General features: G+C 42.3%; 1 protein-coding gene across 1 annotated transcript in view; it reads left to right on the top strand.

Annotated features, from left to right (window-relative positions):
* The window catches only part of LOC104287942 (chromosome unknown open reading frame, human C15orf27), a 65,088-nt gene that overhangs the window by 32,012 nt on the left and 9,037 nt on the right, over positions 1-24,039 (top strand). Inside the window, 4 exon segments of the mRNA XM_009886677.1 lie at positions 45-183; positions 1,722-1,837; positions 11,426-11,612; positions 23,709-23,759. Of these exon segments, the coding sequence (XP_009884979.1) occupies positions 45-183; positions 1,722-1,837; positions 11,426-11,612; positions 23,709-23,759 (493 nt within the window).

The raw sequence follows: 24,039 nt of genomic DNA, 5'->3' as shown, positions 1-24,039 counted from the left end.
TATGATCTTCAGGAAGGGTTTGAAAAAAACTGATTTCTCTCTAGGTGTTTGATGGTGCTGTCATAATCTTGTCCTTGGCACCAATGGTGGCCTCAACAGTGGCTAATGGCCCCAGCAGCCCATGGGATGCTATCAGCCTTATTATCACACTACGAATATGGAGAGTGAAGAGGATCATTGACGGTGAGTGGTGATTCAGTTTGTGACTTCAATAATTCCCTGGTAGGCTGGGGAAAAGGCGATTTTAAAAATATTAAAAGATTGCTTGCCACCACTGTTTCTGCTGTTCTCCTTCCTCTTACGTTTTAAAAGCACTGAACAGAAGAGAGTTATGGCTCCCATGGAGGACAGTAGGTCTCAAGTTCATGATGGTATCTCCTGTTCCCTATAAGCCTTTGTAATTGATTGGTTGGGTTTTCTGTTAGGCACCTTCACATCCCCTATCCTGTAAAGTAAATGCCTTAACCTGCTTCCTGTCTTTTGTCACCAGATGTCATTCCTGATTCTGCAAAATAATTTTGCTAAATATTTGCTTCTAAGCTGCTTTGCTGCACCTTCCCCATTTCCATACAGCTAACTCTGTCTTGGGACTTTCTTTTCCAAGTTCTTGTCTGCAATACAATCTCTCTGTCAGATTCCAGGAGCATTTTCTTACCATGGGGGTGCCATGCTGAAGGTGCTCTCTGCAATGCTGGTGTGTCCTACAGCATAATAATGAAGTGTGTGTCGGTATTGTTTTGCACAGACCTCTGTGGGGAAGCACCAGGGATATGATAAAGGCCTAGCTAGTCAAGGTTGCAGAGAGCAGAACTAGAGACTGTGCCTGGAAGCAAGGACTTCAGTGTAGGCTACTTTGTGTTTCAGTGCTTTCAGGCATTTTAGGTTACAGGGAAAAGAGGTGGAAAAGAAATAAATGAAGGGTCACTTTGCTCTTTTCTGAAAGATCAGAGTCAAGTTGTTATTTTGGGTCTAGATGTCCAGGAAACTGTATTCTGAGTTGAAGAAAGGTCGTAGCCCTCCGACTGAAGTGTACGAGGACAGTTCAGGATCTTTGTGTAGCTTCAGAAAACATCAAGAATTGCAATATGTGTTGAACAGCTTTGCTGATCAGTCTGAGTTTGCCATAGGTATGACAGGAGCACAATTTCCAGAGGTGTTCAGAACACCTATTGAAAACGGGGCTGTAGCTTGAAAAGCAATAGAAGATAAACACCTTTTTGGGTTTTTAAAATATCTTTCTTAGTCTGCTATTTCCATTAAGGACATATTTCTTACCACAAAGTCTAGCAATTAAATTCTTAGGGCTCTGGAATAGTTCTTTTCCTAAGGGAGCTGTGCTGTTCAGGTTTAGAGGGGATGGGCCTAACTTTAAGCAGAAAATCCTCCTACCCAGCCATTCAGGAAATCTGTGGTAAACACTGGAAAAGTTCTATGTTAGTGCAGCAGCAGCTAGGAAGAGCATGCAGGATGCATTTCAGCTCAGCCAGGCAAATGGACATCTGATCAATCAAGATCTAGACCTTGCCAATGACCTGCATTTTGCATGTTAGAAATCCTTCCCCAGAAGAAATACTCTAGTGCTATTTCTATAGGAAATACTCTAGTTCTCTAGATGCAGGTGAAAGGGACGTTCTTTGTCCTGTAAAGGTTTTCCTTCTGATAAAAAAAAATAAAAAAAAATCACAGCTGGGTTACTCTAAGTGCTTATTTGTGTTTTCCAGCCTATGTCCTTCCAGTGAAAGTGGAGATGGAAATGATGATTCAGCAATATGAGAAGGCAAAGGTTATTCAAGATGAGCAGCTGGAAAGACTAACCCAGATCTGCCAAGAACAAGGGGTAAAGTTCAGTTATGTCTTTATTTACGCATAGCTTGTCATGGCAAATCAAACAGTTCACGTACTTTTCTGCAAGCGAAGGTTTGAGTGGTATCGCTCTGACTTCTGTTGTAAGGTGACAGGTCTCAGCGTTAAGGAAGTATTAGCTGCAGCCAGGATACTGTCAGCATGCTATTTGTCAAACAGCAGTTGTCTCCCTCTGCTGCTGTGCTTGTGTTTTTTAAGGTGAGGAAAACAAATGTGAGGAATAGAAAAAGAATGCTTCCAGTATGTAATTTATTGAATGAGTACAGATAGCTTGACATAACACTAAGAACATGAAAAAGTCATGGCCGTTGTTGGAGACTGCAGCTTTATTAAGGCTGTATCCCTAGGACAAGTATATGCAGTTGAAAGCTAATGAATCTCCCTGCTTTAAATGCAGAAGGCAGCTTCCCTGTAGGTCAGTCAGAGGCTCTTTTTCACAGGCTCAAAATGTTGCAATAGAATCTTCTAGTTGCTGGAAGCAAGTCAAGATTTAAGACTCCTCCCAGGCCGCCAAATGTTTAGTGATTCAGTCTTGAGGTAAGGGAAGGTGAAGCTTAAAATATCTCAAATGAATATATTTACATGAAAAAGGTGTAAAAACACTGTTTGCGCAATGAGCCAGGAGTTTTTGCAGTTTGTCTCATGCTAATGAGTTCTTGAATAACCTGCTTTAAAGTAGAAACCAGGGATGCATGTGGAGGCCCAGACTAAGTGAGGCATTCAGGTGACCATCAAACCATAACAGAATGATCCCCCAAGTGACTTACTTGTTGTTTCAGTTGTATGGGTAACTATGAGGTGTCCAAATAAATCCTGGAGATTTCTAGCTTCAATTCCCACTCCCCACTTGTGATAGGTGCTTTTCAAATACAAAATGAAGAGACCTGTAAGTCCGAATGGCTTCATCAGTCAAAAAGTTGAAGAACCTGAGCAGACAGGAGGAGAGGCAGCTTGTCCCAGAACAGACCAACTGCTCAAAAGGTGCATGATCTGAAGCAGGGATTTAGGTGCCCGTTTTTTACCGAGGAACCTAAAATACTTGTGAAACCATCAGTATTTAGGTCCCCAAATGGCTTTTTAGATTTAGTTACAGGTATCAGTCTCGGATTCTGCAATGAACTCTTGGTGGTGCTGGGTTTCCTTGTCTGTGTGATGAATTTGGAAGACTCGTTGAGAGTGTGTGTCATTTCATAAAGCTGTTTTTGAGAGTCTCTCATGTTAACTGTAACAAATTTCTAAATCTTAGGCTTGAGTTTTGCCAAAAATGAGTTACTTCCAACTATGTAAGTATATTCAGTGGCAAAACTGCAGTCCTTTTTGTGAGAGCTTTGCACAATGATATTAAGTGATTCATGGTTCTGCCATGGTTGTGAAATGACGAGGGAAATGGTATATACACCCTTTTACAGGGGAGAGATTATCCTTTGACCAAATGCGCTAGGCAAAACAATGATTTCTTGAGTCCTGTTGCAGTATTTTATTTGTCAGACCATGCTTTTAGGCTAAAGTTCTTGACAGTCATAAATTTGAAAACATTCATTTTTAGGAAATGTATAATGCAGCCAAATAATACTCTCGATCTCTAAACAATTTTTGGTGTTATTATTTCATAGTCTTCAATAAAGATCCCAAGTGGGGTTCAGGAGCAGCTTTTGCCACTCTCTCCTGATCCTTATCTGCATGCCTGGCTTGCAGAATATCTGAGCATAGTAGCCCTAATCTGAGCTCTGATAGTTACAGCACAGCTTTACATCAAGCACAAAGAAATACCGCATTGGTAAACGAGTAAATCTATGAAAACAGAGCAGGTTCTCTCCTTGCTTTCAAAACTGTGATCAGCTATGGAAAAATATGGACTATAGAAAAATGACAATATACTAATCCCTCTTATTTTACTGTCCTGACTTCCTGCCAAACAAATGTCTCAGCTGTATAATATGAGGTAAATGTACTAATTTGCTACAGTTAGCAGCGCAAGACATTGATATGAGTACTGCATCCTTTGTAAATTATTAGCTTCGTAATTCAGTCAAGAACAAGTTGTCAGCCTTATAATATTCACATTAACATTGTGTACAGTATCTGGTGGGAAAAATGTCTCCTAATGATATTTAATGTCTAAAATTCTGCCAGGATTTTGCGTTTTCATTTGATCATCTTTCCTGACCTTTTTAAAGGATTGCTCATTCGTGGAGTTTAAGTGTGCATGTCTGTGTTTTTGAGTGAAGGTTTGCCTACAGTAGTCTGGCTGCTCTCAAATCTGGAGTGCTGGCAGGGAGAGATTCCAGTTTGCCTTGTCTGTGTGGTGCCACCTCTGGCACGGGCAGATGGGATAGCTCGGAGCTGCCCACAGGGGTTGACCTCTTGCCTCAGATACATGCCGGGGCACACCAGTGCCAGTCTGAGTAGGAAGAATGGGCAAGCCACCATGGTTACCTACATCACAGCAGTGGATGTAGATACTGATTCTTCCCGAGGCTGCATCTTTGTGACCACACTGATGATTTGGATTTATTTGCTAATTATAGACAGGGCTGAAAACACTCCTGTTAGAACAATTTCCCAGCATTTCACTTTCTGAGATTCTGCGTTGAGTTTCTTACTGCTTTGCCACTTGTCAGGCAATTGGGATTGAAATTCTCAAGGTCTGGCATCTTCTGCAAATGAAATTATTTTGCAAGTTTCAGACTAAATATTCATTATTTCTGAAGAGGAATTGGGGAAAAAAATAGCCTCTTTTGTTCAGTATTTAAAACAAAAATAATTGGTGGCCAGTTCTCTGAGAAGTCCCATGCCCTCCTGTTTTGAAGCTGGTACTTAACGCTTGACAGGTAAAAATGGAGTTCCTGCTTTAAATAAAAAAAAAGCAGGAAAGATGCAACCTCCCTGCACCTTACTTTTTGAATTCTGTTTCTTTTGTCAGTTTTATATTTTTTTGGCCAGTGATAGGGTATCACAACTATAAAGTACATTTCCATTTCTGACTGACATTGGAGACGTACTTTTGCAAACATGAAAACTCTTTCCAGATGTTGATTTTTGGCTAACCATACATCTGAAAACCAGAATATATTTTATAAGTTATAGTTGCACGGACCACTGCTTTGTTCTCTGTCGTACCCCACTGAAACTGTTTGAATAGTTTGCTGTTTTATTTATTCTCTGTTGGCCAAGAAAGAAGTCATTAAAAGGGAGTGGAGCATGAGGGCAGTCAAGGCAGAAAACACTGAAAGGGCTGAGGTGGCTGTACAGGACTTCACAAAACATGAGAAAGATTAACAATCACAGTAACAGGGATTTCTAAAAATGGGTAAAGGTAAAAGATAAAAAAATCTCATTGCAATTACTATAAAAAATATGGACAGAGTATATTGCTGACAGTGTTGTTTTATCAGAATAACTTAAATTGCAAAACAGAGTTCCAAAGTTTCATTAACAATGCGAATTCCAGTCAGGGAAGATTGCTTTTTTCCTTTGGTATCACCTGTAAAGGAATTTCCATTTCTGATAATAGATCTATTTACCTCATCTTTTCTGCTTAACTTTCACAAGAGTCATTCAGCCGAGTACAGTGCAGCCAAGATAAGTATTCAGCCTTATCACAAGAGCTCCTTTTCTGTCAGCTCCTATAGAATTGGGTTTTTCGTCATTCTCAAAGCTGCAACAACTGTGGAAGCTATAATTTCTTTTTTATCTTGGAATATAATTTGTACAACAGCTGCTAGTTTAATGACAGGGCTATTTAGCTGGTAAAATTACCTATTGGAGAAATAACTTATGTTATCCTTTTGCAATAATTTTAATTTATTTCTAACTACCAGTCATTTTCTTGGCGAATGGAAGGCAGCCAAGGTCATCCTGTGTTTCATTCTGCCCATAAATCATTAGTTTGCAACTGTCTCCTGGTTTTTATTGTTACCAACAATGGCTAAACTAATGGAAATAAACATTGGATTGTATCCCAGTGGCAGATGAGTTTTAGGGCAGGGCATTCCGTACAGACAGCACTAATAGAATTGAGCAAAGTTATTGCTCCCGCATTAGACACGAGTAAGCTTCTGGCTAAAATGTTCATTGATCTCTCTGAAACTCTGTCAATCATACCCTGTTGCTAGACCATTAAAGGGAGGTACTGTATCATTCACTGCTAAGTCCCTTTTTGAGTCTTATATGCATATAGTAACATATCAGATAGGATGGGTGGCACGTTTTATAAAACCAGGCATGTAAACTGAGATGTTGTCTAGAGTTCTGGGTAGGTCCTCGTCATTTTAGCTGCTTGTAATTTATCACGAACTTCATTCCTTGAGGAAGTGCACAGGTGTGCCCCATAGTTCGTTCTGGTTTGTTTCCTGCTAAACTATTGCTAAGTTTGTGCTACAAATTTTGAAAACACTAAGTTCAAATTTACCATCAATGGACTTTCTCTTCATGCCTGACAATCTGGTTACTCATTCTTATATGAGACGGTCTGTATCTCCCTTTTTCTTGGTAAGAAGTGTATTTTCACATTAACCACGTCTATTATACCTTTATTGCTGTCTTCAGCTCCCTCGTGGGAGGGTGTAGCCAGGCTCTTCTCAGAGGTGCACAGTGACAATACACAAGCTTGGACCATGCAAAATTCCTTTTAAATATAAGAACAAACATTTTCACTAGGAGAATGGTCAGGCGCTGGAGGTATTGCCAGGGAGGTTGTGGTATGTACAACCTTGGAGATATTCAAAACTTGACAGGACAGGCTTTCAGCAACCTGAGCTAAATGGGCTTGCTTTTAAGCAGGGTGTTGGACTAGCTGACCTTCACAGGTCTGTTTCTGCCTAGATTATGCTGAGATTCTATGAAGTTCTCAAATATATTTTTTCCATTGCAGAGTGTGTTAGGAACTTATTGATAAAGGAACCCACCAGAAGCTACCAAAGTATATTTAATTAAAGATAATAAATACTGTAGATGTCCTGGTAAATAACAACAGTAGCAGTCTCAAGTGACCTAGTGTCCAGTCTGTAATTATCTTGAGTCAGGAGATGGTTTACCTTAGTTTCCTGGATCACAACTAGTTGTCTTCCACACAACAGCACTATTTGCCCGCTGGCTGTCTGTGGGATTTACAGGGTTCGTAGCACAGAGCTGATACCTGTAAGTCCGTCTTAATTTAAACAAATCAAAGTATGTGTATAAGTTTGTATGCTTTTATTTTTTCTTTTTTTCCTCATGATATGCATAATGTGCATCCTTCCATACAGGCTGAAGGAAGGATGGTCTACCTGAAAATATGAAACATGGTTTCCTCAGTACAGCTCTCCTGCAGCGCTCCGTATGAGAGAGGCCGAGGTCTGTGTTCAGATAGCTACATCAGCTCCTACTGCAAATAGAAATTTCATGTGTTTAACTTGGCCCAGAATTTTTACTTAAAAAGACTGTTATATTTTATACCTTTTAATGATTTATTTAACCTGCCCTGGACTGCATGACATGCAGTCAGAGCAATCTCATTAGCTCTTTTACACATTAGAACTGCCCGAGGTCAGTGTTCAATATAATGTTCAATACCTATAAGCACCTACAACATAATTTGCTCATGCAGTCTCTCATCGAATTACACCCATAAGGAACACCTACTTCTCTTAGACTTAACCTTTGTTTTTAGTGGGTTGCTTTTAGTGCTAAAACTGTATTCCAGCTTCTACAATATCCTGGGATCATTTTTAAGTAATAATTGGAAACAATTAATATTGAACTGATCTCCTGAGTAGATGCATGCCTTTTGTGAGCAAGAATCTCTGTTTCTTGTTTACCTTTTCTTAGATACTTTATTGAATGTCCTTTCATTTTCTTAAATCAATCCTTTTGATAAATGGTGATTTTTTCCATCCCACCCAGTCCCTTTTTGAACATGCTAGAGACTTAGTTTGGTTTTGCATTTGGAAGCAGTATATTGGTTTGGAGTTTGGCTCTGTCTTATGCTCTGTGTCTGTAACAGAGTTACGGTTTTGCATCTCTGTGGAACATGTTGTATGGATCACTTTGCATCAGTAACTGAATGTGGGAGTGAGACAAACACCATTATTACAATGAATACCCTCTTCTCTGTCAATAAAAAAATGAGTTTTTTAAATACACAACAGTATTTAATTCTAGCTTTCCACTGCTTTAATGACTCCATAGACTTTGGGGCAAACATGAATGGGACCTGGAAGCTGACCATCTGAGGTGGTGGAAAAGTGGAAGGGAGAGCCTGTAAACCAGCTGCAGCTGCACGGTTTTGTAGGCAGCATCAGTTTCTGCTATTGCCTTTCTGAACATCTCTGTGTGCTGTTACCTTGCACAGGATGTTGAAGTCCAGAGCACTGTGCTGCTTTACTGTGCCTAGGAATTCAATCCGCATAGCTGCTCTTGACAGTCTCATGTTCAGTTCTGGATTTTAGACCAGCTGAACTAGCTCAGGGTTAAGAGCTGAAAATAAGACAAGCATGTGGATTGTGTTTGCAGCTAGCAGTAAAAGAGGGTTCATGTATCACTTAAAAAGTTGAAAGTCCTGCATACACTTCTCATCCTCAGGCAGTGGATGAGAGAAGCGTCGCATGAGCCGAGACATCAGGTCTAGGTTTCAGTTTCTGCTAGGATGTGATATTTGTGCGGTCTTCCCAAGCAGGTGTTTCCTCCGCTGCCGTCGGCACAAGCGTGTATTTCTGTCTTTCAAACATAAGATGGCAGCAAAGCCCCTTCTGGTTTTGACATTACCAGAGGTACTGGCTGTTACCTGAATAACTGTGGTAGCCAGTTTCTCTGCGGACTCTGGTTTCTTATGCTGTCTGTGTGGTTGGGATTCAACCAAGATAGTAATTTTTCCCATATAGATAGGAAATTGATGTTCAGCGTGGTGATCCCAGCCATGGTTGCAGACTGCTACTTGATCCAGCGTGCCAGGCTGAGTAGTTCATAGCTTGTTGGCAGAGCTGTATTAAACAATAAAATATGGTCTGTGGATATTTGGAAATGCTTGCTTTATCAATTGGAACATGTAAGCGGGCATCAGAAAGTCTGGTTTCTTCCCCCATTTTTGCTGTAGGTTCAGTGTAGCGGGAAAGATCACCTAATGTGCTTCTTTTTTCACATCTGTAAAATGCACTGATTCCCTTCAAGCTTTTGATTGTTACAAGGTTCAGCCAATCTTTATAAATGGTTACGCTGGTTAAATTGGGTGTGATGCAGAAATACAATTGTTGAACTGACTTTTAGGTAGTTTTAGCCATTTGTGTTATAAAATACCTGCCATTTTTTTTCTCTTCCATGAAAAAAGAAATCATATCCTGCCTCTAGGCCAGAATTAAGCATTTTAGTGGCAATATTTCTTTTTCTGACGCACAGGAATGTTTTTGAAGGATGAAATGTGAAATGTAGAAAAACAGTAATGATGCCTAATTCTTATTGCCTTTTATTTGAGCTAGGCAAGTAGATACGGTTAGGCAATAATTTAAAAAAAAAAAATAATTCCAGATTTATTTTTTGCCTATCCTGTTTGACTGCATTTCTTCATTTAGACCAAGAGAGTGTGTGAAAGGGTATCTTTCCCCCTGTAAAGGTTAAATAGTAAGATGTTGTGGCATTTCTTTTTCTTTTGAGTCAAGGATAAAACCTGAAGTTATCTGTGTTGTAAAGTTGAACGCCAGACAGGCCTTCCACAGCTGAATGACACATTCATACTGGCACCTCTGGTATGGTACAGGAGCCTTAAGCCTCAAGAAGCTTAGGGCTGGCTGGGGAAAGGGTTAGCGTTCCCGGTTTGCCACTTTTTCCTAGCTGATAGGTTAACACAAGAAACGCTTATCTGGGAGCTGCGGTGGAGGTTTCATTGCAGGAATCAAGGAGCAAGGCTGTATTTTGACATTTGCTGATACTACCTGACTTCTCTGACCACCACTGTCAGAGGACCTTTGGTTAAGAGCAGCGAGCGTTTCCAACAGTGAACATTTGATGCAGCCAGCTGTCTGCAGCTGCCAGACCTCTGTCCACGATTTCCAGAAAGAGGAAAAGCTGTGTGCTTTCTTAGATATTAGGTGGTTTGAATGTGATCTGGCAAGCTTAAACTGCCCTTTTGCTCTCTAGATTTGAGTCTTGCAGTGGGCCTTCCAGTTATTGTAGTTCCTTCCCGTATGCCCTGGAAAGCAGATAGTCTCCAGATGTGGCAAACTGGAGTCCCTTTTTCTTACCTCTTTTTTTTTCTTTCTAAAATCTGCGGAAACTCTGTCTTGTTTCCCCTCCAGTCCCTTACACAGCTTGGAGGAACTGTTGATGCTCTGCAGCCTGCCTGGTGTTTGCGACATGTCTGATGTGGACTGTGGTGGAACAAACTAGGTCTACTGACAGATTCCAAAATCTGACAGCAAAGCAATTTGAGTCATCATCTGAGAGGCAAAAGCCAGAACCAGGTTCATTTAGCCTACATGTTATTACACACCAGTTTTTGAGCACTGAGGTGCTAATTCCATCTCTGTTGTAAATGTGGAGTGACAGGTGCAGTGCGGCTCACCGTAGTATCGTGCTTTCTGATGGCTTTTCAGGCCTTGAACTATGGGAGGCCCAGCAATGCTAGAATTTCAAATGCCTTAGCCTATTACTCACCTCATTTGCTTTTCCCTCTCAGACTCTCTATAATTAGACATGACTTTGTCACTGCTGTATTGCTGGTCTTAAAAAGAGTTTAAAAAAGAGAAACCCGTAGCTGTGCTGGATGGCAGAGGGGAAGGATGGTGAGATCTTGTAGTGCCTATTCAAGGGTTTAAAGAGTCTCTGCAGCCTCTCCAGAAAAATTATTTTCCTTCTTGCATTGTGTAAGACCTGTGGCTGTCAAACACAAGAGAAATTTGCCGTGTCCATCAATCAGATTGTACCCAGTAGCTTCTGTCTTTTTGTCAGTGTCAGCTTTAGAACACCAGTCACAAGGCAAATCCCCTCCTGACTGCAGAAAGTCATTAACCATCGTGGCTCATATATTTGAGGGGAGTGGCCAGAAAAGTGGCAACCTTCCCCAGGGTTTTCGGCACACTGGTGACTACAGAAGATTTCAAGCCAGAAGAGGACTGTGGTGTCCCTCCCTCTTGTCTGCTTAGTGGGGGAGGACCATCCTGGGTACTGCTTAGAGAACCTCCCTCCATAGAAATTGTCATTACAAAGTCTAGCAGATTAGGGATGTTTGTCATGAACATAAATCCCTACACACCTGTTAAGAATGGCCTTCTATAAAGATTTCATTTGATTTGGCGGTTGAATCTGCTAAAAATTGTCCAAAATCATATCTTCAGGATGCAGATGTACAAAATAGAAGACCGGCATGAGGCAGTCATTATTTTTAGATTATGTGAACAATGGTTCGGCTCACATGGGCTCTGGGAGAGCATCAGCAGCTTGGACTCACATCCCGGCTCAATCACACTGTATTTACTGTCACCAGTTTGTAGTGGTTTAGTGATGAAGAGACTAATAGGTCTCCAGCTGTAGAATATAGACTTCTGGCTGTGCTTACGTGACATCAGTATGTGGTGTTATTTTTTTCCTCTAGTTTGAAATCAGGCAGCTGAGGGCGCACCTTGCTCAGCAGGATTTGGATCTGGCTGCAGAGAGAGAGGCTGCGCTGCAGGTCCCACATGTACTGAACAAACAGAGCAGCAACAGGTACAAGGTGGTAGCAACTGAAGATTCGGATGATGACACCACTGAGAACATCACTGAGCTGCGACCCCCACGAGGTGAGTGCTGCTTGTGTGCTGCTACCCACTGGCACAGCTGGTCCCTTACACAGAGTTATTGAACCCACTAAATACTTTCACTCTACCAGTGAATTGATTCCTTTCCCTGGAGACTGCATTTTCCCATTTTTGCAAAGAGGCTGCATCTGCTTCGAAGTGGCAGGAGCTGTTGTATTTGTGAGCAGATTATGAACGGAGCCAATAAAATGACTTGGGAAGAAAATGACTATGATGTACCTTCCCAGTGTCCTCATGATTATATTCGTCAAACACTAAAGAAGCAGCAGCCAAATCGGAATTGGCAAAACGATAATCACTCAGAGGTAAAAGCCGGGAAACTGAGAACAACTTTGAAAAATGGGTTTGGTCTTTGGTTACTTGTATTTCTGTTGTTTAGAGACAACCCATGCATCAGCTATGAAGCTTGCCCTGCCTAGAGGCTATGTTCTCACCAGGTTGCTTAAAATTGCCAATGTTGGACAGCCCAGCTGTGCTTAGGCAGGGCAGCTCTGGTGCCAGAAAAGGAGTGACGCACTGTGTAGGCAGCTCCTGCTCAGATGTCCGAGTGCCACGACTGGTGAAGCAGTCTGTTGTCTGTGTGGTGTCTGTTAGGCAGGTGTGTGGTTCAGAGGAATATCAAGTTAGATTTACTTAGATCCGTTTTTATCACATGAGTACTAGACTAGACCAGTATTTTTGGAAAAGACATAGCTCTTTTTCCTGTGATCCCCCAACCCCTGCAATGGAGTGCAGAATGTGTCCTGATCTCAGTAACATTTAACGTAGCATCCCAGAAGAGGTAACACTTTCTACCTTAGTGATGTGTTAGTTTTCCTTGGACTTTTTAGCTTGATTATTATAGTAGATGAGCAGTATGTGAATATATACGAATTAGACGTTTGCATGGTTTCTTTATTTTGGTCAAACTCCTTAGAATTCAAGGCACAGAAGTACTTTAATCAAAAGGTTTAAAAGAAAGAGGCTGCTGGACATTTTCAAATCCTTTCCATTCTCTACACAATGATGAAAGCATGTAGAAATTGGTTTTGTTTTTTCCTCTTCATAATATCCAAGCACTAACCACAATTCAGCCATTAATTATTCCTGATTTGAAATTGTATTTAAAAGCAGGCAGTTGAGCAGACTGCCCCCTAAAATGCATTACCCCCTTTTTTGTAGGATTTCAGAGGTTTTCCCAGTGGATATATTATAATTTATGCATGTGTTCCTTGAGGGTTACATTTGGAACTGGAGAGCGTTGTGCACATTATAAGGAGGTTTGCTGAAATTTTAGTGCTGTGCAGATTCATCTAAAAATTCTTCTGTCCAAGGTATTCAGTCCATCATCCAAGTTAACACAAGTACTCATTGTTTGTTTTTCCCTGTGAAATGCTGGCCACACATGTAAGAAAGTAGACACACAATCTTCAGGATTGATTTCTACATTCAGTTAGGTTATGTGACTAGAGAGAATCATGCTTTTCACTGAAAAAAAGATGAAAATAAGAAAACGTGCATTACTTTACATATCAGGTAAGGTGCAGTTATGTTTAAACATTCATAGTCTTGTACGGAATTAATTTGCATTTCCAAGAAGTCATCAAAAACGTAGATGCATTATTTTGAGCGCTTGTCCTTTAGAAGCTACATTTGGGTGACTCCATTTAAACAATTGTCCTTTATGTTGAATGAGGCAGGAGTTGGACAGAAAAAAAATCCTTTGGTTTTATAGCAAGGGACACCCATCCATGATAGTTTACCATTGTGGTGGACTTCCGACAAGGGGACCAAGTTAAGATTGCATGAGAAACCACAAGCCCAGCAATAACATTCAGTGCTGTAGTTCACAATCCAGATAACAGTCCATTGAGGCAGAGGATTTTGCATGTTATTTCCTGGATTATTTTGCGAAGGAAAGCAGTAAGCTATCAAGGCTTTGAATGCTGCACTAGCAATGCTGGCATAGAGATTGCTTTTGTGTAAGGTACAGGATTTCAAAACCTCAACTAACAGCTTGAGAAGGCAGTTACCCCTGAGGAAGAAAGTTCATGAGCCAGGCCTGCCTGGTTCGTCTTCCTCCCCACCTCAGCTGGGTCTTTCTTCTCCAACTCTCCCAGCACCAACTTGCACTCCCAGTAATATGCTGGCTGTTGCTGCAGCAGCTTTCACCATTATCACTTTGGCATGCCACCCGAATTTTCTTCATCGACACCATGGCCACTCTGACCAATACACATATTATCAAAACCTGAACGTGGTATGTCAGGTGGAAGAAGAGCATGTCTTCAGCTGAAGGTGCCTCCATTTGCAGTGTGGAAGGTATATGTCTGGTTAGTGTAGGATCTCTCCACCTACTCAGGCATGTGCAATACTCCTGAGACCTGGATCTGCAGAGCATAGACGATTAAGATGTTTCCTGTGGGTCATTTCTGTATCCTCCCGTTTCTCATGTGCTGTGGTTACACTGGCTGTGCTATCTTCAGGGCTTTCTACACCACTTGCTCTGCCTGGAACTGTAAGCCCCTAGTGTTTTAAATCCCGACTTTTGGATCAAAGGCAACGGTTTGCAACTTACCTGCTGTGTCAGACCACATTAGGAATTGTTTTGCATTCGATTTCTCTAAGCTATGTTTTTCCTTCTTAAAGATTCCAGTGTGATGACTGCAGTTAATCATTGTGTGCCACATGGCATTTGTCAGCTTTGAAAAATATCTGCAGTTGCCTATTACACTGACTAGATGGAGGAGAAATGAGGAACCAGGTTGCTAATACTGTGAAAAGAAAATCTGCAGTTCAAGGCCACGATTCAGCTGACAGGCAAAACAGGCTCTGATGTGCTCTTATGCTCTGGCAGAACATTAGCCCTACATATAACACCTGAGGGTAGGGTATGGCATGGAATGCACGTGTTTGTGCCAAACTTTGTCAGCCTTCAAAATATCACCGTCTTCGGAGAGCCTTGGATTCTGCCAAACCAGCAAGCTTGAGTTGGCTAGAGAACATACTGCATGAGAAAATGGGATATTCCATCTCAAGCTAATCTTATTTCCCCCATCTATATTGAACAATGGAAACATTCAGTGCAGAATACTTTACCACGAAGGGGTTATGGAATAAGAAAGCATTCAGACTCATTTCCCTACCTGGGAGTTTTATGGGATAGTGCATAAGTTAAAGCTCCTCAGGGGCGGCTGTAGCTTGTACTCTGGTATTTACACTGGATTTTGTGCAACCATTTACTGCAGTGTTAGTAAAGTAAGTCAGGTAACACCAGCATCACGTGGTATGCACAGCACCTCAGGGAATTTGTGTAGAGAGGCACTGTGGCCTGCACCAGGAGAGTACTGTACGTGCTGGCTGATCTGGTAGCTTTCAGTATGTGTTTTGACCCAGCTTTTCTTTCTGCAGACCTCTTTCTCTTTTTATCTGAAGTGCCTTAGTTGCTGGTACAAGACTGGGAGAGGCAAGAGCTCTAGTCAGATGGTCAACGGGCTCTGAAAGTGTCCCGTAATTCCCCAGCTAATATTTCATGCCTCTTCTTGAAGGACCACTTCTTGAGGCAGTGCAGCTGTAAGCTGTTTGTGGCCTGGTCAGTCCTGTGCTAATTATCTGAATAATGAGCTGGCTGCTGCCTCACACGCTTCTGTCTCCCCAGAGTAGTTCACCAAGAGACCTCCTAACATGGTAGGAATAACTCTGGGGAAAAGGTATGGGTATATGGTATTTTCTAATTGATTTGGCTAAGAAGCAGGAAATTTTTCACCTTTAACTTGCTTTGAATGGAGGTTTTATTTGTCTTGCCAAAAAATCGATCTCCAGAGCGAACAAACATGAAGGCTAACACGCAGGCTTCAGCGTGCAAGTCAAAGGGTGCCATTATCAACGCCAGGAAAGATGATGGACTCAAGAGAAGGGCAGGACTCCAGGAGCTGTAAACCTAGGGCAAAGCTGTGACATTAGCTGCACCGAGAGCACTTTACTTAGCTACTCTGTCTCAGTTTGTAAAGAGCCTAGGGTGAAAGCTGTTGCATGTGAATGCACAGAAGCATCCCTAATGATTTTCAGGACCATTGTGGTCAGCCTTTCTCTAAGAGCAAGGGAAATATCCTAAGTGCTGTCATCCCCTTTCTTCTTCCCAGAGATGGTTGCAGTTTGACATAATGGCAAATATTATCCTATCCGTTCATCTCTAAATTATAAGGGAAGTTTTTTCTCTTGCTGAGTTCTTACTTCATACCGTATGTAACTGGTCATGGTCAGAATAATGTCTAATGTTTTCTGCTCCTGCACAAATCATTTTTAGTGTTTGGTATACAAAGTTCCAGGCTTCAGGGAATGCCAGGTTCACAGTGCCCCATATAGCCATTAATACTTCCTTCCAAAATTTATTATTCTTTAATCTCTCCCATAATATATGAATTACAGTCCCTAGTGGAAATTCCTCATTTTCCTGCATATATCATTTCAGTTTTTGAAATTCTACAGTACTGCCATAGTTTAAGATTAATATGCCACCCTTCTATTCCTTTGAGCAAGAACCGGATCCTAGCTCTGTTACTTTGCATCGCAGAAAGCTTATTTTAGCTATTTTGAGTCAAATTTCCATTTTTACGGGGTTAGCAGTAAGTCGTTTGCTTTGGGGGACTACTGCAATTTATGATCATGCTTGGGGAAAAGTAAAGCTTGCTCTCCCCATAGTTACCCACTGTTTTGTAAGTGAAGAAAGTAGGGTATTGGGAGGGGAACCTGAAAAATTCTGGAGCTTCAGAGAGCTTCCCTTAAGATTATTCATAAGCTGTCTGAGAAGGCAAAGCAGGGCACTGGAAAGGATTTTGTCAGTTGTTCCTCGCAAGGCAGTCTGAGCTGGTTGAACACTTTTAAACTCTAAGCCAGTTCCTTTGGTGATCATCTGTTAGTGCTCTGAGAGCGCTGTTACTGCAGAACAATAGATAAAAAATAGTTTATGGTTATTTTCAAATGTTGAAATATATCTACTTTGAAGCCTACTCCTGGAAATGGTTATATCCTAAGTGCGCTCCGCTTCCTGGTTAAACTCCGTGTACCCGTGGAAGAGTGAGCATTTGGCTTCTCTGTAGGTGCCTCTTTCAGGCTTTGTGGTTCTGTGTGCGCTGATCATCCAGGCAGGAATCAAAGGAATTAAACCTTAAGCAACACTTGCATAAACGTGTGTGTATTTAGTGAAGTTAGGCTCTTGAATTTCATATTCACCAAATGGGTGGGGTAGAAACTTTTCACTTCCAGAAGTGGTGAGCGTACAGTCACGCATGTGAGGTTGGAATTGTCTCCCATCATTAATTTGCAGAGGTGTGAAGACATTGCTGACAGGTAAAGGCATACAGAACTGGAACATTTTCCTGTGTCCAAGCATGCAGCCCCTTTCATAATAACCCCTTTCATAAACAGATCGTGTTCCATGTGACAGCATTGATGTATTTTGCCCTCTGCCGCCATTATAACACTGTTCCAGCATCTCACTTCTCTAAATTATTAGAAATATTTTCCTAATTCCCAGTCTACATTTATTCTTTGCCAGTTTATAACAATTTGTTCTTGAATCCTGTTGCTGAAATGATTCTTTTCTTTCCCTGATGTTTACCCAGCAAATTATTGTTTTGTTGGTAGCCATATTCTTTCTCAACCTTTGTTTTTCTAGACTCAACAAATGTGGCTATTCTGCAGAGACAGACCCAAGTTCCTCTGTGTTTGCTTCAGGCTGACTGTAACAAGCCAACTCAGATGTGGATCTGCTGATCCATATTCATAGAGAACAAGGTTGGAAAGAGCATTGAGAGGTCCCCCAGGCCATCCTCTACCCAAACCCACCAGCCATGCTGACACACAGATGTCTTGCATCTCGGCCATGCTCAGCTCCGCACACAGTGCTCTTGCACCATGATCTGCTAAAACGAAGGCCAAAGCCCCCCAGTTTGTTGTCTGTTAAGGATTTTGGGTTTCTGTCCCAGATTTTCTGTCCCAGCAGTATCTGCTGATAACGGAGCCTGTTCTGTATCCCGGGATTTCCTTCTGCACAACTTCCATCTCAGGTTGATTTCTTGCTTAGAAGCAGGCTGAATCTGTTGCTCTGTTTTCTGTGCAAGCTAACTTTGACAGTTCCTCTTAAGGTGGATTATCCACATGCTCAGGCTTCCATCCAACCTCTGCAGCGACTGGATATCCGTGTGAATGGAACAGTGGTGTGAGTGCTGCAGTTTGCACTAATGTGGCAATCTGCCTTCATTCGAAAAGCTGGGGAAGTCTCCTGGAAGGTGCCAGCTGGCTGTTCGTGTTTCCTCTTGGACAAACTTTCCATGTTGCTAGAGGGAAAGGGAGAGAGACCTTCTAGGGCCAGCAAAGCAAAGGGGAAAAACTCTGCTCCGGTTGTCTTGCACAAGACCAGAGAGGTGAACTAGACGGTACAGCCCAGCCAGGGAGCACGTGTACGCCTTAATAGATGAATTTACAAGAGAGCAGTGAACTATACTTGGACTGCTGAGGAGAAGAGCAGGTTAGGTCTGGCTGAGAATTTGGTGGTGGTGAAGTTCAGATGGCCAAGGTCAGACAGATGTGCAGTGCCAGACATTGCATGGCAGTCTGCAGGGGAAAACTCCCCGGGAGGGTTACAGCTTCATTGCAGATTTTTTCCCTGTGGATTGCCAGTCTGCTCTCAGAAACACCTATAGATGTCCTTTTTTATGCACATTCTGTCTTCCTTTCTTACTGCCCTACAGTGTCATAGTAAAGCTATGTTCTTTTGGGGCAAAGTCAGGTTGTGGCAGTGTTATTGACTGGTGTCAGAGCAGCGTAGCTGTCAGCACTGTTCTTATTTCTAGAAGTGTTTAGGGGACAATAATTTGATCTTATAACTTGTGCCTTGAAAAACCTCCCTGCTCAGAGTGTATCTTGGTGGGGTTTATTGCAAAGTGTATTTTATGTTACTTTTCTTTCCCAAATGCTTCTAAGTGGTAGTGGTACTTTAAGCAGAAGATGCTGGTGTCAGATAGCAGTGATGGAGATAAAAGATCTGCTTTTTTAGAAACCTCCTAGTAAAGATTGCTTTCTGGAGGAAAGTCAGGGTAAGACATTACTCTGAGGGCTCACACCCTCAGTGGGAGGCGACACAGCAGAAAAAATAACCTTCCAGTTCAGAAAATTCAGCGTTGGGAGACAGAAGGCAGTACAATCAGTGGCAATAGAAGTATGAACTAAAATACTTTAATAATGAAATATTTCAAAAGAAATTCTTTTTTTAAGGTCTCTAATCTGAAAGATGTGCAAATGGTATTTATTGTATGCAGGGGGGGTTGCAGACTCACTCACTAAAGTCATTGATGAAACAATTAAAGGTCACTGTTGAGGGATTATAGAACTAAAAGAGAGATCTGCCTTGGGTGGAATGTCATTTATGTGTTTCACCAAATTTATTAGATTTTTATAGAGCCAGGAGAGAGAGATTACAATGTTGTCTCTTGGGTCAGATGAGATTATATGGGACTGTACTCTAAATAGTTTATCACTCCCCGAACCATTTTAGTGTGTGTTCTGAGTCTTGCAGGAAAAGAACAGGCAGATAATTTGAAAACCTTCACCGGACAAAATCCAGTAGCTGTCAGACAGATCCTGACCAAGAACCGCATGTTTTTTCAATAACAGAGATTTGGGTAGCAGGCTAAGAGGTGGGATTTATTTCCCCTTCTTGATCTGACTTTACTGCACTTAGGGCCTCGCAGAAGTGGTTGGTTCCAATGTCAGGGAAGGCTGTTTTGGTTTTGTGTGAGATAGGTGGGAGTCTGAGCAGCCTTCCCAACCAGATGTCCCCTTCTGTCCAGTGGAAAGTCCTGGCCCTGTTGGAGTCAGCCCTGCTGTGTCTGTCTGTGGTTCCACATTACTCCGCTGCCTCACCTTTTCCAGTTACATAGTTGTCATCTTTCACTAGTAGGTAAAGCAGTTCCAGCTGTCTCATTTTGTCATGTGATTTTGGCAGTCGTTTGCACCCCACACTACTTGAGCAAATAATGCTCATGGACCACACAGACCAGCCTGTTTCTGCTCCTTCCTTCTCCTGCCCAGCAACACCTTCTCTCAGCTGGATTCCTCCACAGTGCTGCTGCAGATCTTACTGCTTCCCATCACTCTCGCTTTCCAGGGAAGATAGTAGAACCATCCTTGTTAGCCACAGGTCAGGATGGGTTTTCATGTGAGGAAGAGCTGCCTCACTCTTCCCGTTCTGCCTTCTCAACTCACAACTATTGGATCTTCATCCACCAGATTCGTCACCAGATTTCCTGGGGGTAAAGGCTTTCATTCCTTCTGGTGCATCTAGCGAGAGCATCCCGATCACCATCCATAGACATTTTTCTAAGGTTGCCATTTCCCGGGTAAATGAGGGAAATACTTTTTCTTTCTGCTTACTGCCAGTTCTTTAGTTTACTGCAAGTACTGTTTGGGCATCAGGATCGCTAAGGACTTCTAAATGGAAAGTTTCTCTTCTGGAAAAGGCAGTGCAGGTAACATTGCTGTGTATTTGAAGAGATGGCTTTATTTCTGGGAAAGGAGGAAACTTAAATCTTCTGGATCCTGAAAATTCCAAGGTGTCAAAAATAAGGAAAAAAATGTTTTAAAACCCAGGGAAGCTATGAAGAATGATGTAGTTCTTAAGAAAGCTCTCTTTCTGGAGCTGAAACTAAACCACACTGACAACAGAAAACACTATGTAGAATTTAAATAATACAAGCAATCTGCCCCTCCTGTAAAAGCTGGTCTCCCCTACTTACTCACACGAACTTCCTACGTGCCACCAGCTGCAAATGTAGTTGTACTCCTGATATAATTTGACTACACATACTGAGCAGTGGGGACTTCATCTCATTGTAAATCACCATAAAGTACTTAAGCAGTAATGTGCAGTACTGTACTTTTTATTTGTGTGTACGTTTTATATGCACAAATAGTTGCTTTCAGCTGTATATTTGTGGCTTTTTTTTTTTTTTAAGTCCTTGCTTTTAGCAGTGAAGAATATAATGAGAGATAACTGGAATTGTTTATAGCCTTTTATGCCCAAAGCAGCTGAGACTCCCATATGACTAAGATGAGTTTGTTAATTGTCAGTTTGCTTTAATGTAATGATTCAGAAACTTAATCTGTTGTTGAAATATTTATTCTGCTGTTGTTTTTCCATTACTCTTTATTGTTGTTTATTCATAAGAACCTATTCAAGGTAAATATATATATATGCATTTTATATTTTACGTACACATGTGTATGTATTTACACATCTATTTTCTTTATAGATAAAAGGCTAAGCAAGGTAAAACAATGATGTTAATAACATGAAAGTAGGCAGCTCTCCCGATCTTGTGTGCAAGTGGTCACACGCATCGCCAGGACAATCAGTGATTTTTCCTCACCGCTCAACGGGATCTGTGAGTGTACGGCAGGAGTTCCTTTTCAGGTGTTTGGCATTGCCCTTTGCTGATGTAAAGTGTAGTCTGTATCTCTTTGCTAAAGTGGTTTCAAAGCAACTGATGAGTTTGAAAATCGTGCCCTGCTACATTCTGTTAGTTGATAGACAGGTGCCCAGGGCAGTAAATGTATGCAATCCTAAGGAAGACTTGATTTGAGCCTTATCATAAGACATGAAAAGCAGATGAATAACTTTTGCAAGGTGTTTTCTGTCTTCTCTGCAAAGCACCTTGGCATTTGGGGCAGATGTTAGTGAGAGCCAAAGGAAACATCCCCCATTCACTGCGCCGAGTGCGGCCATGTGCGGCCGTGTGCTTTTGCCGGGTGACGAGGAGGGGCGACCCCCACGTGCTGAACATGCCCTGCTCCAGGCCAAACTGTCCTTCTGCTTTCCTCATTTCTCTGCTTAGAATTAGGCTCTTAAGTTGAACATGCTGAAAGTGCATTACCAGAAATACAGACGTGCAGGTACTTTCTGAGTGTAGCTGAAGGTTCCATGCCTGAACAAGAACTTGTATCTATACGGGCTGGCAGGTTTGGTGGCATTTAGAGTATAAATTATGCATGATTGAAATGAAGTGTGTTTTAGTAGCAGATAGCTGAAAAGCCTTGCAATGTACTCCTCATTCAGCGGCATTGCCTTGAGCTACTCTGAGGCCTCTTTTTTAAACTCAGACATTAGCACAAAGCACACCTCTGACTGCAGGCATTTAAAGATCAACAAGGGCCAAAAAAGCTTTTAAGATCCAATGAAACCAGGAAAACAACCATGTTGCCTTTCAGTGTCAGGTTAGATTGCCTTCTTATGAGTGCAGCTATTTCAGGTACAGAGTGCTCGGTGGTTTGGGTCTTGTTGTGTGGAGAAAGTGTTCCCCAGAAAACATCTGTTTCTTTCACCTGCAAACCGCAATGTGCTGTGAAAAGGCAGGACTGAAGCCACAGAGACCCAGGGGGACGAAGGAAATCTGGCTCAAAGGGATGAGCATGGTTTTCTGAAACATGGTATCAAAAAGAGCACTTAAAAGGAGAGAATGCTTTTAGAGCACACGATACACCGCAAATTGGGCAGGGCAGGTTGCTTGTAAGCTTGAAATTCTTCCTGCATTGCCGATACTGTTTTCTTCGCAGCAATATTTGCGTTCTGCTCAGAATTGCAACAAGAGGAGTTGGTTATTTTCTTTTTTCAGTGACTGTAAAAAGTTCTGCTTTTCTGTAAGGTAAGAGGAAATCCCACTGTCAGCTACAGCATCAAAAATCTGTATATGCAGTAAAGCTGCTGCTTTCCCTTTTGCAGTCATGTCTTCCTTCTTATCTTGCCATTGTTGAAGTTCAGGTGTAGCTCTCATGTATGTGCTACAAGCCTAGTACTACACCCTGGACTTGCAAAAATCTTTATAGCCTATTTTAAGCTAACAGATAATGTAGTGTTAATCTTATGCTACGTCTTACATATGTATATGTAATATACAACAAAATAACCCTCTTTATTCATTCTGAATGAAAAAAATAAGACATTCTTTTAGAAGTAGGGATTTACACACTAAAACTACATGGATTTACAACTGCTAGAGAGCTGGCTTGGCTGGCTCTGGTTTTTGTTCCCCGCAGCAGCGCTTGTGCGGAGCTGGAGAGGCATTTCCACTTGTTTTGGTAAACTCGTCATGTGGCTTTTGCTGGCGATGTAGAACAGGGGAAGTTCTAGCCTTTCTTCTGGAAACACTGGACATGATTTCCTTTTTTCAAGTCAGCCGCGTTTCACAGGAACAAGTTAAGAACACTGAAAGGGAAGAGGGTGCAGAAGCACAGGGAAACTGCTCAGGAGCAATGCTTATGTTGTTGCTGTTCAGCACAGCAACAGCACAGGCCTCAGGTGGGGATTGCAAATGAAAACGAGGAGCAGTGTTGGGCTGTGTGAAAAAGGGTATTGAAATGCAATAAGTATCCTTATAGGAGAAATAAAAGCTGTGCTCCCAGTGCCCCTACCTGGAGAACTCCTTGGCAGAATGAGGGGCTGGCTGCAGGCTGGCAGGGAGCGGGGCTCTCAGGCTCTCCGGGGAGTGACTCAGGAGAACGTGAGGGAGGAGGCAGCCCAGGTCCCGGGTGGCATGCTGTGCCTCCCCTTCTGCGGACAACTCGGCGGTGTAACTGTACGACAAGTAGGTCCATCGGCGCTGGTGCCCTCGGTTCAGCCTGCCGGGGTACAGGCAGGCTGGGTGCTTGTGCCATGTGTGCGAGGGGAGGGCTCTGCTGGCCAGAAAAAGGGCAGCGTTACACTTGTCTTTACGGGTGGCGAGGAGATGGGCCTGGGGAGCTGCTCAGCCCCGTGTCAGTCTCTGGAAGGATCTCGGAGCGCATTTTCTTTGAAATGCAGAATGCCTCATTCCCAGGCTGATGCCATAAAGAACTGCAACAAATGATAACTCCTATTTTGGCTGCAGCTATGGGGTGGATGGGAGGTGCAGTGTGTCGCCAAATCACAGGTGGTCTTCTGGCCTAAAAATACACAAAAGGTGGTGCGCTGGGCACACAGGGCAGAGGAGAGCCTTTCACAGGGTGGAATTTCAACCATTTAATCCAATAAATGGTCTTCTGATGGCTGCCTTTTTGTTTTTTCAGAGGATGACATGAATAATTACATCAGTCGGTACTACAACGAGCCTAGCAGCGGTGAGTTTTGCTTGAAAATGTAAATGTGAACTGAATTTTTGTATTGCACTGTCTGCTGTAAACTGGGTGAGACTGAACAATGGTGTAGATCTGTCCTGGGAATGAAACCCACATTGGCATCTCTTGGTTTGCTCCATGGAAGTTTGTACCAAAACAGTGAGTCTCTAAAGGTTGAAGGGCCCCAAGTTTGCTCCTACTGAAGGTACTCATGATGATAGTCTGGAGAAGTGGGAGAGGTTACTTCCCCCTCGCTAAGCTGTCCGGTCTGCAGAGCGGGTCA

The sequence above is a fragment of the Charadrius vociferus genome, unplaced genomic scaffold (genome assembly GCF_000708025.1).
Source record: "Charadrius vociferus isolate BGI_N301 unplaced genomic scaffold, ASM70802v2 scaffold356, whole genome shotgun sequence".
In the NCBI taxonomy this organism is placed as follows: domain Eukaryota; kingdom Metazoa; phylum Chordata; class Aves; order Charadriiformes; family Charadriidae; genus Charadrius; species Charadrius vociferus.
Note: the sequence above shows the minus strand (reverse complement) of the source record. Positions and strands in the feature narration are given on the sequence as shown.